Source organism: Saccopteryx leptura, chromosome 2 (genome assembly GCF_036850995.1).
Source record: "Saccopteryx leptura isolate mSacLep1 chromosome 2, mSacLep1_pri_phased_curated, whole genome shotgun sequence".
In the NCBI taxonomy this organism is placed as follows: domain Eukaryota; kingdom Metazoa; phylum Chordata; class Mammalia; order Chiroptera; family Emballonuridae; genus Saccopteryx; species Saccopteryx leptura.
The window spans coordinates 38,388,751-38,403,903 of NC_089504.1; the positions used below are offsets into that span (position 1 = coordinate 38,388,751).

Sequence of the window (15,153 nt, forward strand, 5' to 3'; positions counted from 1 at the left end):
TAAGGTGTTGCAACGAAAAACTGATGATTGATGCTTCCCATCTCTCTTCGTTTCTGTCTGTCTGTTCCTATCTATCCCTCTCTCTGACTCTGTCTCTAAAAAAAAAAAAGATGGACTTTTAACTGAATATGGCATAAAATAGATCATAGAGGACTAACAGTATGCCACAGGTGGAACTAGAAGTCTTAACATCTTGAGATACATTTGGATCCAAGATATTGATCCTACAGGTTGCCTAGAGAGTCTAGTAGTCACACAGTGCCCATGAGGAACATTGTTCCGCCAGTCATAAATTTGGCCTGCCAATCATTAGTTTGAGTGAACTGTGGCAAACATTAAATGGCTTGTTACTCTTGCCAGCTCTACAACCTACTGAGTCCTTACAAAGACTATATAGGACTTGGACTTTTCTAAAGCTATCCAGAGATGCATAGACTTATTAAACGTCCTGGTGTCAAGCAGAAATTTATGCATTGTCTTGGAGACTAGGGTGTGCTGATGTGTAGGGGGAGAAAGGTAGGGAGGAGAGTACCTTCAGTTCCACCTTTAGCCAGCAGGTGGTGAGTTTTGGACTCAGACCCTCAGGTTTGGGCTATAAATAACGAATAGAATCTGATATTAGTGAAAGATGGCAGAAGTACATGTATTTTCTTACTGTTTTGGTTTTTTTTTTAAGGGGGAATATTTTTAAATGGAAAGAGCACTGAGTTGGGAATGTAGACTTGACCTCATAGAATCTTACTTTCTTTGAAGGGCTTAATTGCCACATGGTCAGGAAATGTGCTATTAACAAGGAACAAATTGTTAGGGGGCTGCAAGAAGGGATAAACCACACAGAGAAAGAATTAGAAGGCTCTGGAAGTAGTTAAAGCTGGACATTGAAGGTGGGAGACCTGACATGGAGAAGTGTAGGAGAGCAATTAGCAGAAAGCTCAGAGGTAAGAAAATATTTACCTAACTACCAAGTTGTATAGCATAGGCAATTCACTTAAATTTTTTATTTCTTATTTTTAGAAGATTATTGATTTTAGAGAGAAAGAAAGTCAGTGGGGAGGAGCTGGAAGCATCAACTCATAGTAGTTGCTTCTTGCATGTGCCTTCACCTGGCAAGCCCAGGGTTTCAAACCTGCAACCTCAGCATTTTTCTTTTTCAAGTGAGAGGAGGGGAGACAGACTCCTGCATGCATTCCGACTGGGAATTGAACCCAGGTTGTCCACATGCTGAGCCGTTACTTAACACTGAGCCAACTGGCCAGGGCCAAAAATAACCTTTTATTTTTATGGACGCAGTAATGTACATTATAGAAATTTAGAAAAATATAAACAAAATTTTAAAAATTAATATTTCCAATAACCAGGGATTGCCATCTTAACTTTGTTCATGTTTCTGAGTCTTTCTGTGTGTACATGTATTTTAAATCAAAATGAGATCATCCTGCTTTATAACTTTTAAAAAAAATCATTTTAGAGAGGGGGGAGAGAGAGACAGAAGTGGGGGAGGAGCAGGAAGCATCAACTCCCATATGTGCCTTGACCAGTCAAGCCAGGGATTTCAAACCAGCAATCTCAGCGTTCCAGATCGATACTTTATCCACTGCGCCATCACAGGTCAGGCGTAACTTTTTTAAGTGAGAGGAGGGGAGATAATGAGACAGATTCCCATGTGCCCCAACTGGGATCCACCTGGCAACCCCGTCTGGGGCTGATGCTCAAATCAACCAAGCTATTTTTAGTGCCTGAGGCTGCTGCATGCTCTCCAAACTATCCTTAGTGCCGAGGGCTGACACTTGAACCAATCTAACCACTGGCTGCGGGAGGGGTTAAGGAAGGGAGAGAGAGACGGTTGCTTCTCTTGTGTGCCTTGACTGGGAATTGAACCCAGAATGTCCATATGCTGGGTTGATGCTCTATCCACTGAGCAAACCAGCCATGGGTGCTTTATAACTTTTTAACATTAATATCCACCTTTGCCTTTCTGTAAGTTTTTATTTAAACCTCGTGTCATAGTCATAGTTTCCCAAGTGTCCCAAATAAGTCATTCACAACACAACTATTTTGACCAAGCCAATTTCCAGTCTAGGACCACAGGTTGCATCTGTTATGTTTCTTTACTCAAACTTTTTTTCCTTAGTATTTTTCTCTCTATGTGTTTATGTAACTTAAAAAACTTTATTGTACTCAAACTTTTATGACATTTGTTTAAGAGTTTGGGTCAGTTGACCTCCAGAGAATTATTGCTATTTGGAGGATGGATTAGAAGGAATGAGCTACTTAATTTGGTGAGAAATGATTACTGAACTGACAGTGATGAAGGTGGAGGTGAAAAATGGGTTTGAAATACACACTATAGGTATAACTAGTAGCATTTGATGATGAATTAGGGTGGGGAGTGAGAGGAAGGGAGGAGTTGGGGATGACAGGCTTCTGACTTTGGTACTGGGGTAGATGTGGTACCCTTCAATAGGAATTGGCACATTGGAGGTAAAGGTTACAGGTAAAATGAGTAAGTTTTAGACAAGTTGAACGTGAAATGATGTCTAATAGGCTGTTGGATATGTGGAGCTAAAGCCTAAAGTTGCTTAAAAGCTTACCCATGTTTTGAAATATGGCACTTAATGGAATGGGTTTAAGACATTCTATACTTTAATGGTACTGGTAAAACTAGACATCTTTTTGGGGGGAGGGGAATTAGATTTTCACACACCATACTCAAAAATTGTGTTAACAATCTAAACATGAATGTATAAAACTATAAAAATGCCACTTTACATTACAACCATTATGGAAGAAAGTATGGTGGTTCCTCAAAAAATTAAAAATAGAACTACCATATGACCCAGCAATCCCTCTACTGGGTATATACCCCCAAAACTCAAAATCATTGGTATGTAAAGACACATGCAGCCCCATGTTCATCGCAGCATTGTTCACAGGGGCCAAGACATGGAAACAACCAAAAAGCCCTTCAATAGAAGATTGGATAAAGAAGATGTGATATATATACACACACACACACACACACACACACACACACACACACACACACACACACACTATGGAATACTACTCAGCCATAAGAAATGATGACATCGGGTCATTTACAACAACATGGATGGACCTTGATAACATTATACTGAGTGAAATAAATCAGAAAAAACTAAGAACTGTATGATTTCATATATAGATGGGACACAAAATTGAGACTCATGGACATGGACAAGAGTGAGGTGGTTACCAGGGAGAGGAGAAGGGAGGAGAAAGAGGGGGTGGGGGAGGGGAGGAGCACAAAGAAAACCAAATAGAAGGTGATGGAAGACAATTTGACTTTGGGCGATGGGTATACAACATAATCAAATGTCAAAATAACCTGGAGATGTTTTCCCTGAATCTGTACTCTAATTGATCAATGTCACCCCGTTAAAATTAAGTGTCTAAATAATAATAATAATAAAAAAACTACAAAAGTGCCAGAAGAAAATACTTTACAAGCTATGAAGGAAAATGTTGGTAGATTTGGTTACATAAAAGTGTTAAACTTTGGGCCTGACCAGGTGGTGGCACAGTGGATAGAGCGTCGGACTGGGATACGGAAGACCCAGGTTCGAGACCCTGAAGTTGCCAGCTTGAGCGCAGGCTCATCTGGTTTGAGCAAAAGCTCACCAGCTTGGACCCGAGATCTCTGGCTCGAGCAAGGGGTTAATTGGTCTGCCGAAGGCCCACTGTCAAGGCACATATGAGAAAGCAATCAATGAACAACTAAGGTTGCAATGCGCAACAAAAAACTAATGATTGATGCTTCTCATCTCTCCGTCCCTGTCTATCCCTCTCTCTGACTCTATGTAAAAAAAAAAAAAAGTTAAACTTTGGTAAAGTTAAACTTTGGTACAGTAAAAATTAACCTTAAACAAAATTAGAAAATAAGCCATAGATTGGGAGAAAATACCTGTAACATACATAGCATGTTAATACCTGTGTTAGGCAGGGTAATGGCTCCCCCAATATGTCTATGTCCTAATCCCTGGAACCTGTGAATATGTTATTTTACATGGAAAAGGGAATTAAGGCTTTAAGTGGAATTAAAGTTGTTAACCAATGGACTTTAAGATAGGAATAGTATCTTGGATTATTCAGGTGAGCCCAATGTATTTACAAGTGTCCTTAAAAGTGGAAAAGACAGGCCCTGGCCGGTTGGCTCAGCGGTAGAGCGACGGCCTGGCGTGCGGGGGACCCGGGTTCGATTCCCGGCCAGGGCACATAGGGGAAGCGCCCATTTGCTTCTCCACCCCCACCCCCTCCTTCCTCTCTGTCTCTCTCTTCCCCTCCTGCAGCTGAGGCTCCATTGGAGCAAGGATGGCCCGGGCGCTAGAGTGGCTCTGATCGCAGCAGAGCGACGCCCCTCTGGGGCGTCGCATCGCCCCCTGGTGGGCGTGCCGGGTGGATCCCGGTTGGGCGCATGCGGGAGTCTGTCTGACTGTCTCTCCCGTTTCCAGCTTCAGAAAAATACAAAAAAAAAAAAAAAAAAAAGTGGAAAAGACAGCCTGACTGGGTGGTGGTGCAGTGGATAGAGCACCAGACTGGGATGCAGAGGACCCAGGTTTGAGACCCCCAAGCTCACCAGCTTGAGTGCGGGCTCATCTGGTTTCAGCACAGCTTCACCAGTTTGGACCCAAGGTCACTGGCTTGAGCAAGGGGTTACTTGGTCTGCTGAAGGCCCACTGTCAAGGCACATATGAGAAAGCAATCAATGAGGAAGACAAGATGGCTCTGGAGTAGGTGGACGTACCAACATCTACCTCCCAGAACCAAAGTGGAATACAAACTAATTTTAAGAACTATCATCTGGAAAAACCAACTTTGGACTAAACTAAGAGGACTCTTCAACCAAGGAACACTGAAGAAGCCACACCGAGACTGGTAGGAAAAGCGGAAACGGGGAGAGGGCTGCCCAGCTCCCCGGAGCGAACGGCAGCAGGGAGAGACTCGCGTGGCGGGAACTTAGTGTATCCCAAGGTTCTCTTTACCATGCCACAGTCACAGAGCTCCAGGGAAAAGCTACCTGGTCTCATCTCTCCAGGCAGAGGAGAACAGAAGCTCCATATCCACGCATGCTGCAAATGGCTTCTCCAGTCTACCTGAATCATTACCAGCTAGAAGCAGCGGTCACTGGGACTTGGACATGAGCTGCAAAGTATAGAATGGTGACAATTCCAGTGCCATGTGGACTTTTCCTGGATGTGGACTTTTCCTGGACTCCTGCTCCCTGTGACAGATCCTAACAGACTGAACTGTGGTTGGGTTGCATTTTTCAGGGATTTGGCATGGTGATGGGGCCAACTTGGACTTGGTGAACATGTTAAGGACACTACTCTTTTATGGATTCTTGCTGTATTGGCCAAGAGTTTGCTTAAAGGCTTTTAATCACTGTAAAAAAAAAAATAGAAGGCTGGATAAAGAAGATGGGGCACATATACACCATAGTATACTATTCAGCTAGAAGAAATGATGACATCGGATCACTTACAGCAGATTGGTGGAATCTTGATAACATTATGTGGAGTGAAATAAGCGAATCAGAAAAAAACAAGAACTGCAGGATTCCATACATTGGTGGGACATAAAAGTGAGACTAAGAGACATGGACAGGAGTGTGGTGGTTACGGGGGGTGGGAGGAGGGAAGGAGGGAGGGGGGGAGGGGGAGGGGTACAAAGAAAACTGGATAGAGGGTGACAGAGGATGATCTCTCTTTGGGTGATGGGTATGCAACCGAACTAAATGACAAAATAACCTGAAAATGTTTTCTTTGAATATATGTACCCTGATTTATTGATGTCACCCCATTTAAATAAAACTAAGGTGCTGCAACGAAAAACTGATGATTGATGCTTCTCATCTCTCTCCGTTCCTGTCTGTCTGTCCCTATCTATCCCTCTCTCTGACTCTGTCACTGTAGAAAAAAAAAAAAGTGGAAGAGGGAAGCAGTAGAAAGTACAGTGTGTTCGTAAAGTCGTGGTGCACTTTTGACCGGTCACAGGAAAGCAACAAAAGACGATATAAATGTGAAATCTGCACCAAATAAAAGGAAAACTCTTCCAGTTTCATACCTATTCAGTACAGTTCGATGTGGGCTCATGCACAGATTTTTTAGAGCTCCTTAGGTAGCTATCCCGTATAGCCTCTACAGACTCATCACTGACTGATGGCCTACCAGAACTGGGTTTCTCCTCCAAACTGCCGGTTTCCTTCAACTGCTTATCCCACCAAGTAATGTTATTCCTGTGTGATGGCGCTTCGTTATAAACGTGCCGATATTCACGCTGCACTTTGGTCACGGATTTGGATTTAGCGAGCCACAGAACACACTGAACTTTCCTCTGTATCATCCACATCTCGACTGGCATGGCCGTGGGCTGCTCTGCTGTATACACGGTGTTACGTGATCATCTGCGCATGCGCACATGCTGCCACATCATCCCATCATCCTACAGAAACTGGGAGGGTTTTCCTGTTATTTGGTGCAGATTTCACATTTCTATCGTCTTTTGTTGCTTTCCTGTGACTGGTCAAAAGTGCACCATGACTTTATGGACACACTGTAGAGTGATGTGATACGAGAACTTGCGTTTGCTAGCTTGAAGATGGAGAAAGAAGGCCAGTAGCCAAAGAATGTGGGCAGCCCCTTAGAATCCAGGAAAGACAAGGAATGAATCATACCCTGTGCCTACAGAGAGGAATGCAGCCCTGTCAACTTCTTTATTTTTCTGACAAATTTGTGTTGTTTTGTAGTAAAATTTGTTATGGCAGCAATAGAAAACCAATATAACATCCAACAAACAGTGCAGTAGAAAAATGGGTAAAGGATATGAACATGCAATTCTAGAAGAAATCCAGATGACCATTAAACATGAAAAGGTTTTTGTAGCTTTGGGAATGAATGGTTGTTGAGTTGACCCAAAGAGTGAAAAGATCAGAGGCTGAGAAGAAATGATTGGAAAGATATGTGGATAACTTGTGGGTCAAGTGGGTGAAGAAGGGGACAGGCCATAGCCAGGTATTCCTTGAGTCTGCTGAGATACAGACCAGTTGTGCTCATGTGAATAGATATATTTTTCTTCTGTTCACTTGCTGTGAAGTTTTTTTCAAGGGCAGCACTGGATGGTGCTCCCCTGCCCTTTCAGCCTCACCCTGTAGATTAGGGATGTGTGGATCCCAGATTGATCATCTATGAAGGGCTTGAAAAGAAAGTTAAACTTGCAGAATCCTGAGCTCTCTGGGGAGCTAACTCTGAGGGAATACAGCTGCTGCAGAAGTTAATAGGGAACTGACATCCCCAGTACCCCAGACTCCAAAGAAGACATAAGTTAAGATCTGTCTAGTTCAGCTAGTTTATTAAAACTTCCTCTGCTTGTCTCCCTAGCCCTTAGGCACCAGTAATACCGGCTTTTTCTCATTCCGACTGGATTTGGTGGGCAGGGGTCCATGGGTACCGATAATCTTGGCTAACACCTTTTGGAGAACCCTGGCAAGGGGAGCCGGTGGTGTGGGGGAAGAGAGAGGCTTCTCCATGTGGGCCAAAGGGCAGTGTTTACAGTGCCGAGGAACCAGGGTATCACCAGCTCTCAGTCCTGCTCCTCGCTGATTTTGAGGACCTGTAGCCTTGAAGTGAAGCTGCTGGTGGAGAACACTGTGTAGAGAGCTCTGGTTCCTGTGGTGAGACCTTTGGGAAGGGCTTACAGGAGCCTCCACTAATCTTCCAGCCTGCGCTGGGTGACTCTTTCCTGTAACTGTGAATGACCCCAATCTTGCATCCCCTCCTCTGTGGTCTCCTGTTTTGGGTTTCCTGGGGCTTTCTCTCTTTTTAGCTGACGGTAAAGTTGAAGCCTTGTCCAGTCTCTTACCTGGATCTGGAATCTCAGGGTTTGAGGGCTCTTTCAAGTCTGGGAAGCTCTCATCAGCCTTCATGTGAATACATGATCCCTGAAGTGAAACCTGGGCCATCATCTTTGCCTTCATTCTTTCCTCTCTCTGAGAACTATGTTCTGCCCTACCAGACCCTTGAGGCTGTGGATGGGAAGAGGAGAGGGAGTGATAACAGTGGGAGACCTGGACAGGCTGAGTTTCTGTGCTGTCAACTTTGGGGGTATGACAGCTTGACGAATGGGGGCACAGATTCGGGGAATGAGACTGCTGTGAAGGGCAGAAAGAGAGTCTCCAAGTGCCTGGGGTTGTGGAGCTCAGGGCAGGGGAACCGCCAAATTGTTGACTTGGGCCAGGGTATCTGGAAGCAGGGCTTGGCTGCAGTTTCTTCAGGCTGAGTTCTAATTCTCTACTCCAGTGCCAGGCCTGGATCCCAGAGTGGGTGGATACCTCTGGGACAGCTTCTCTCTGGGAGGGTGGGATCTCTGCCTTAGCTCCTGGGAACAGCTCTTCCCTAGGTAGGCCAGGCTGGTTGGACTCAGTCTTCAGAGCTTCAGCTAGGGGGGGAGCCCAGGGTATTGGCTGCAGGTGGTCCACTGCTAGAGGACTGGGGCCCTGGGGGATCTCTCTTTGTTGCACATTCTTCCACACAAACTCAAGGTCAATGTGTGGATCTGGTAGAGGAGTAGAGTGTGTGTTGGGAGTTGTGGCTGGGAGCTCAGTGGTCCAGCCGTTCTCTCTCAGCTCTACTGCTTCCCCCTCAGGCTTACAGTTGCTTTGGTCTCCAAGAGGCTCACTTAACTGAGACTTTGACATGGAGTTTGGAGGCGGGCTGGGGCCCCAGAATGGGGACACAGGACTATAACAGATTTCTTTCTGCTTCATGTTCCCACCAACAGGGGCTGTAGACTCCGAGGGCCAGAGATTCTCTATCTGCCCTGTGGTCTCCCACAAAGCCTTGGACTTAGACGGGACTCCCTGGGGGGCCATTCCTAGAGACTCTAGCAGACAGGCTGAGGGAAGGCTGGGAGATGAAACTGAATCTGCAGAGACCCAAAGATTTTTCCTGTTTTGTGTGCCTTTCCGTAGAGTCTCAGATCCTGCTGGGACATTGGCAGGGCTGGTTCCATAGAACCCTGGGTTGAGGTCCAAGGCTGGGAGCTCAAAGGCCTGTAGGTTTCCTGAATTTTCTCTGCATCCCCAGTGGGGCTCATATCCAGATGGATCTCTCAGGGGACTGCCTCTCTGGAGTTCTGGCAGGGGGTCTGAGGGAGGACAGGGAGCTGGCACTGAAGACCCAGAGGCCTGAGGCTTCTGTCTGTGCCCCGTGGTCCCCAAGAACTCCTTAGGTGTAGAAGGTCCTCCTTCAGAGCTGATTTTCTGGGGTTCTGACAGAGAATCTGGGGGTTGGTAAGGGGCTGGAATTGGGGGCTGAGAGGCTTGGGGACTCCTTTTATGTCCTGTGATTCTCCACTGAGTCTCACATCCGGGTGGAACTCCCAAAGGTCTAGTTCCTTGAGGCTTTGTTATAGGGGCTACAGATTGGCAAGGCACCAGGATTGGAGGCTCAGAAATCTGAGGATTCTCTCTTTGGCTTGTGGTTTTCCAGAGGTCCTCAGATCTATACAGGCCTCCTGTAGAGCTGATTCCCTGGAGTTCTGGTGGAGAGGCTGGGGTTAGGCTAGGAACTGGCATTGCTGGCTCAGAGGCTTTGGAGTCCTCGTTTTGCACCACAGTCCTCCATGGGGACTCAAACCTAGTCAGGACTCCCGGAAGGTTAGAGTGATACAGCAGAGAGGCAGAGAGTGAGTCTGGAATGTGTTGTGGGAGGCCAGGATCCCATGGCATCCCCCACCAGACCTCGGGGAAAGGGGAAAACTTGGAGGGCTTGGTTCTTTGGAGTTCATGCTGTAGGTGCAGGGCTTGATCCTCAGCTATCCGAGGGGCCACTCTCTGCCACAGAAGCCACTGTGTATGTGCCTGAACATCAGAATAGACTCCTTTGTGGTCTGTGGGAAAGGATTTAAGATGGAGGGGTAGTGATGGGACAGAAGGGGAAGATGGAGGGGGTAGTTGCTGAGGATTGGGGGCTATCTCTGTCATACCTTTCATAGTATGGGCTTTACGGGTAGGAAACTGGGTTGGGGAGCAATTCTGGGGAGACAGCAGGTTGGACCTATGCAGGAAGGAAAGCTTGTTGAAGCATACAGAAGTACCAACAAATAACTTCAGGGAAGAGGGGCCACTGGAGCTCAGGATAATGGCATCCAAGGACTCACTATGCAGAGAAGGTAGTCCCCAGAAGAGCTGGCTTTTTCTCTCCTGTAGAGAACTCCCTGGTGCTGTCTTTTGCCTTGCAGGCAGGTTGGTCAGGATCTGAAAGGTAGGGAATGATCTGGAAGGGTTTAGGTTCTGCTTGAGTACTAGCTCTGGTGTCTCTGTGGCCTTGTTGAAGCTCTCAGAATCACAGGGTGGTTGGGATGGGGCTGTGGTGGCTTGCTCTCCAACAGGAGCTTCTTTGGGAAGAGAATGTGGCTTCAATGAATCCAAAGATATTGTCTCTTCATTCTCCTCTTCTTCCCCCTCCTCTTCCTCTTCTTCCTCTTTCTCTGACTTCTGCCTCCACAGATGACCAAGGAATGCCACGCAGTACATAAGTGGAAGGCTCTGGGGAATGGAGAAAGATACTATCATAGCCCTTTCAGAGACACAAGGTATGTCATGAAGCTCTGTCTCTATTCTACATCCAGGGTGAACAGTTACTCAGCTGGCCCCATATCTGTGGTCAACAATCACTTACCCATCCAATGTTAATGGCCATTACCCAGCCCGCATGTGGAGGTCAGCATTCCTTGCATAATTCTACATCTGGAGTAAGGTATCATTCACCTGGCTTCAAATCAAATGTCAATGCAGCTACCCAGCCTCATATTTAAGGCTTATAGTCACTTGGAGTTGCATTCATGTCAATGATTCCTCACCAAAATTCACATGTTGTGTCAATATTAGCCCTCTGCACATCTATGTCACTCACCTTGCCTTGCATTATGTCCCCAGAGTACCAGGGCTGGAGATGTTGCCAGCTCCCAAGCTGCCACCACCTCCGGACCTGCCAAACCATGAACAGGAGTAGTGTCACTATATTCCCTGTACTCTGGAGGCAGCTGCTGCCACAGTGTTCGCAGGCCAGGGCATGGGTCAGCTGGCCCCAGAGAAGCCCTGTGTCCTCCTTAGCCTCAAAAAGGCCGTCTAGCAGCCAGTCCATTTTCCTCAGCCTAGTGACAGTTGATCCTGATGTCATCATTGTATCACAGAACATAGAACTCCCATCCCCCACATGCCTAACAGCCTTCTCCCTGAATTTAGGGTCAAAAAGTTGTCTCCACAAGACAATTCATACTTCATACAGTGAAACCTGCATGATCCCTTTTGTCTTGATTACCTAGGTCAGAATTATACTTCAGGCATTGTGGGGGTAAGGACATGGGTTCTAGCATCAAAACTGCTTCATTCAAATCTTAACTTTGCTACTTCCTACCTGTGAAATCTCAGTCAAGCTTAATCTTTTAGTGCCTCGTTTTTTTTGTGGGCTGTGTGTGTGTGTGTGTGTGTGTGTATGTGTGAAAGAGATAGAGAGGGACAGATAGGCACAGACAGGAAGGGAGAGAGATGAGAAGCATCAATTCTTTTTTGAGGCACCTCAATTGTTCACTGATTGCTTTTTCATACGTGCCTTGACCAGGGGGTTACAGAAGACCAATTGATCCCTTGCTCAAGCCAGTGACCTTGGGCTCAAGCTGGTAAACCTTGCTCAAACCAGATGAGCCTGCGCTCAAGCCGGCGACCTTGGGGTTTCGAACCTGAGTCCTCTGCATTCCAGTCCGACACTCTATCCACTGCGCCATTGCCTGGTCAGGATAGTGTCTCCTTTTTTCACCTGTAAAATGGAGATAAAATTATTACCACATAGGGTTTTTGAGAATTAAATGAATACATTTATATACTTAGAATAGTGTATGCGCTATATTGAACATTTCTTTAAAATTTTTTTAAAAAGATTTATTTATTGATTTTTAGAGAGAGGAGAGACAGAGATGGGGGTGAATGGGGGAGGGGAGTGAGAAGCATCAGCTCATAGTTGCTTCTCATATGTGCCTTGACCCAGCAAGCCCAGGGTTTTGAACCAGAGACCTCGGCATTCCAGGTCGACACTTGATCCACTGTGCCACCACAGGTCAGACAAAATATTTCTTGTATGGTTCCTGATTATAAACCTCAGTCTACCTTTAATAGATGGAGTCTGCTTCCTCTCTCTCTCTCTCTCTCTCTCTTTTCCCTTTTTTAAATCTCATGTCAGCTGAGAACTGTCTTATTTGACTTTAGCTCGCCTGTGATATTTTTGGTAAACATTCATGTTAAGAATGACAAATAGCCCTGGCCGGTTGGTTCAGTGGTAGAGCGTCAGCCTGGCGTGCGGAAGTCCCGGGTTTGATTCCCGGCCAGGGCACACAGGAGAGGTGCCCATCTGCTTCTCCACATCTCCCCCTCTCCTTCCTCTCTGTCTCTCTCTTCCCCTCCCGCAGCCAAGGCTCCACTGGAGCAAAGATGGCCCCAGTGCTGGCTCCATGGCCTCTGCCTTAGGCGCTAGAGTGGCTCTGGTCGCAACAGAGCGACGCCCCCTGGTGGGCGTGTCGGGTGGATCCCGGTGGGGCGCATGTGGAGTCTGTCTGACTGCCTCCCCGTTTCTAGCTTCAGAAAAATACAAAAAAAAAAGAATGACAAATAAATGTGCTTTACCATTTTTCATCATTTTCCCCTTTTTCCCCTAAAACCTCCACTCTGTTTCATGTCAACTCTTCAATCTCTGCCTTCTCAGTACAAGTTAATGCCTCTCTTCTCACCTCACCCCCCTTCAAAAGCCAGCTTAGTCTAGCACAGTGGTAGTCAACCTGGTCCCTACTGCCCACTAGTGGGCATTCCAGCTTTCATGGTGGGCAGTAGCAGAGCAACCAAAGTATAAGTAAAAAGATAGATTTAACTATAGTAAGTTGTTTTATAAAGATTTATTCTGGAGCGTCGGCCTAGCGTGCGGAGGACCCGGGTTCGATTCCCGGCCAGGGCACACAGGAGAAGCGCCCATTTGCTTCTCCACCCCTCCGCCGCACTTTCCTCTCTGTCTCTCTCTTCCCCTCCCGCAGCCAAGGCTCCATTGGAGCAAACATGGCCCGGGCGCTGGGGATGGCTCTGTGGCCTCTGCCTCAGGCGCTAGAGTGGCTCTGGTCGCAACATGGCGACGCCCCGGATGGGCAGAGCATCGCCCCCTGGTGGGCAGAGCGTCGCCCCTGGTGGGCGTGCCGGGTAGATCCCGGTCGGGCGCATGCGGGAGTCTGTCTGACTGTCTCTCCCTGTTTCCAGCTTCAGAAAAATGAAAAAAAAAAAAAAAAAAAAGATTTATTCTGCCAAACTTAGCGAAAATCCAACATAAAGTACTTGGTAAGTAATTATTATTATATGCTTTAACTTGCTGTAACTCTGCTTTATAAATTTTATAAAGTAAAATTACTTCCCTACTTTATAAATCACCATTACTGTGGAACGGTGGACGGTTAGAAAATTTTACTACTAACAGAGATACAAAAGTGGGCGGTAGGTATAAAAAGTTTGACTACCCCTGGAAGAGCGCTGAACTAAGATAGAGGACACCTAGGTTCTGTCACTGATTGACACGCTATCTTGGGCAAGAAGGGCTTTGCTATTACCACCCTAAATTGGATTAGGTTAATTACTTCATTCGATATATATTTATTAAGTGCCTAGTTTGGATCAGGTACTGTGCTCAGTTTTGAATAGATAGCAGTGAGACAGAATCTCTAAAGTAAGTCCTATTTCAGTGGGGAAAGACAGTCAAGCAACAGAAAATAAAGTAGAGATATGCACAATGGAGGCAGAAGAGGTTATCTAACCAGCTGGGGATAGGGTTGCTTGTCATGGGGTATGTCCCAAAAGAGATGATTAAGGCTTAGTTTGAGGAACCAAGAAAATGGAAATGTAGGGAGCGAGAGAAGGACAGCCCAGGCAGTAGGAATAGCCTGTGTAAAGGTGCTAGGGCACAGAAAGAGTGGCTCATTAGGGAAAATGAAGGTATTTCAGTGTAGTGGGGGTTGAGGAAGCGGTAGGAGATAGGCCTGAAAAGACAAGATCACAAAGGGCCTGAATACCAATCTAAGAAGCTGAAATTTGTCCTGAAGGTAATGGTAAACCATTGAAAAAATCTGAGCAGGGAAGTGACAAAATCAAATCTGTGTCTTGGAAAGAACACTGGAAGTAGTGAGAGAAAAGAGATTATTAGTTAGGGCACATTTGCTTTAATTTAGGCAAAATAAAGAGGAGGCCTGAACCAAGGCAGTGATGATGGGTTGGAGAATAATGGGTTCAAGTAGAATTCCACAGATATAACTGATTAGGCTTTGTCAGTGTCATGGGGTGGAAGGAGAGGGAGCTGAGAATGACTCCAGGGTTTTTGAGAGGAAGCTGGGTGTATATGTTAGTGCCATTTTATTAAGATAGGGAATACAGACCTGGAAACCAATTTAGGGTGTGTGAGGAGTTGATCGGTTTCATTTTAGACATTTGAATTTGAGGTTCCTGTGACAAGGAAAAACTAGGCAGGAGGCATTTAGATGCATGAATCTGAAGCTTGGGGAAGCAGTCCACAAGGAAGATGTAAATTTGCCAGCTAGCAACATATATGTTAAGAGCTGAAACCATAAAAAGGCTTAAAGATGACCAACTGATGTCCTGTAACATCTGACCCAGACAATGTGGCCGGTAGTGTTTTTATTAACAGTTTGAATGAGTAGCCAACACTAAATTTTAACAGATTGTACATAATAATCAATATTTGAAGCTTAAACTCTAGTAACACTGGACTCTTATTCTTACCAAGTGAAGACCACTTAGAATTAAGTAGCAGTTGCTCCTTTTGAAGTGGACATGTGCTCTACAATTCACCATGGTTCTCACCATTTTTTTTTCATTGTAAATGTCAAGGCTAAGGGTCAGTTGCTGTTTATAATTGTGCCTATGATTTTGTTTCCTTTTATTTGTCCATTTTTACTCATTTGTATTACCTGCTTGGGATTTGAACTACCTCTAGATGAAGAAGTTGAAGTTGAGTCTTTTGAGAAGACAATACTGAATATTCTGTGTTAGTTAATTTATACTTATGGCAAGATAAC

At 45.7% G+C, this 15,153-nt stretch overlaps 1 protein-coding gene across 1 annotated transcript; it reads right to left on the reverse strand.

Annotated features, from left to right (window-relative positions):
• Window positions 1–7,411: 7,411 nt before the first annotated feature.
• SPATA31G1 (SPATA31 subfamily G member 1) lies at window positions 7,412–11,180 on the reverse strand. Its single transcript, XM_066362856.1, has 3 exons — window positions 10,950–11,180; window positions 9,883–10,582; window positions 7,412–9,435 (listed from the first exon to the last, which is right to left on the reverse strand). The coding sequence occupies exons 1-3, from the start codon at window positions 11,178–11,180 to the stop codon at window positions 7,412–7,414; spliced, it is 2,955 nt and encodes a 984-aa protein (XP_066218953.1).
• Between the last annotated feature and the right edge of the window lie 3,973 nt (window positions 11,181–15,153).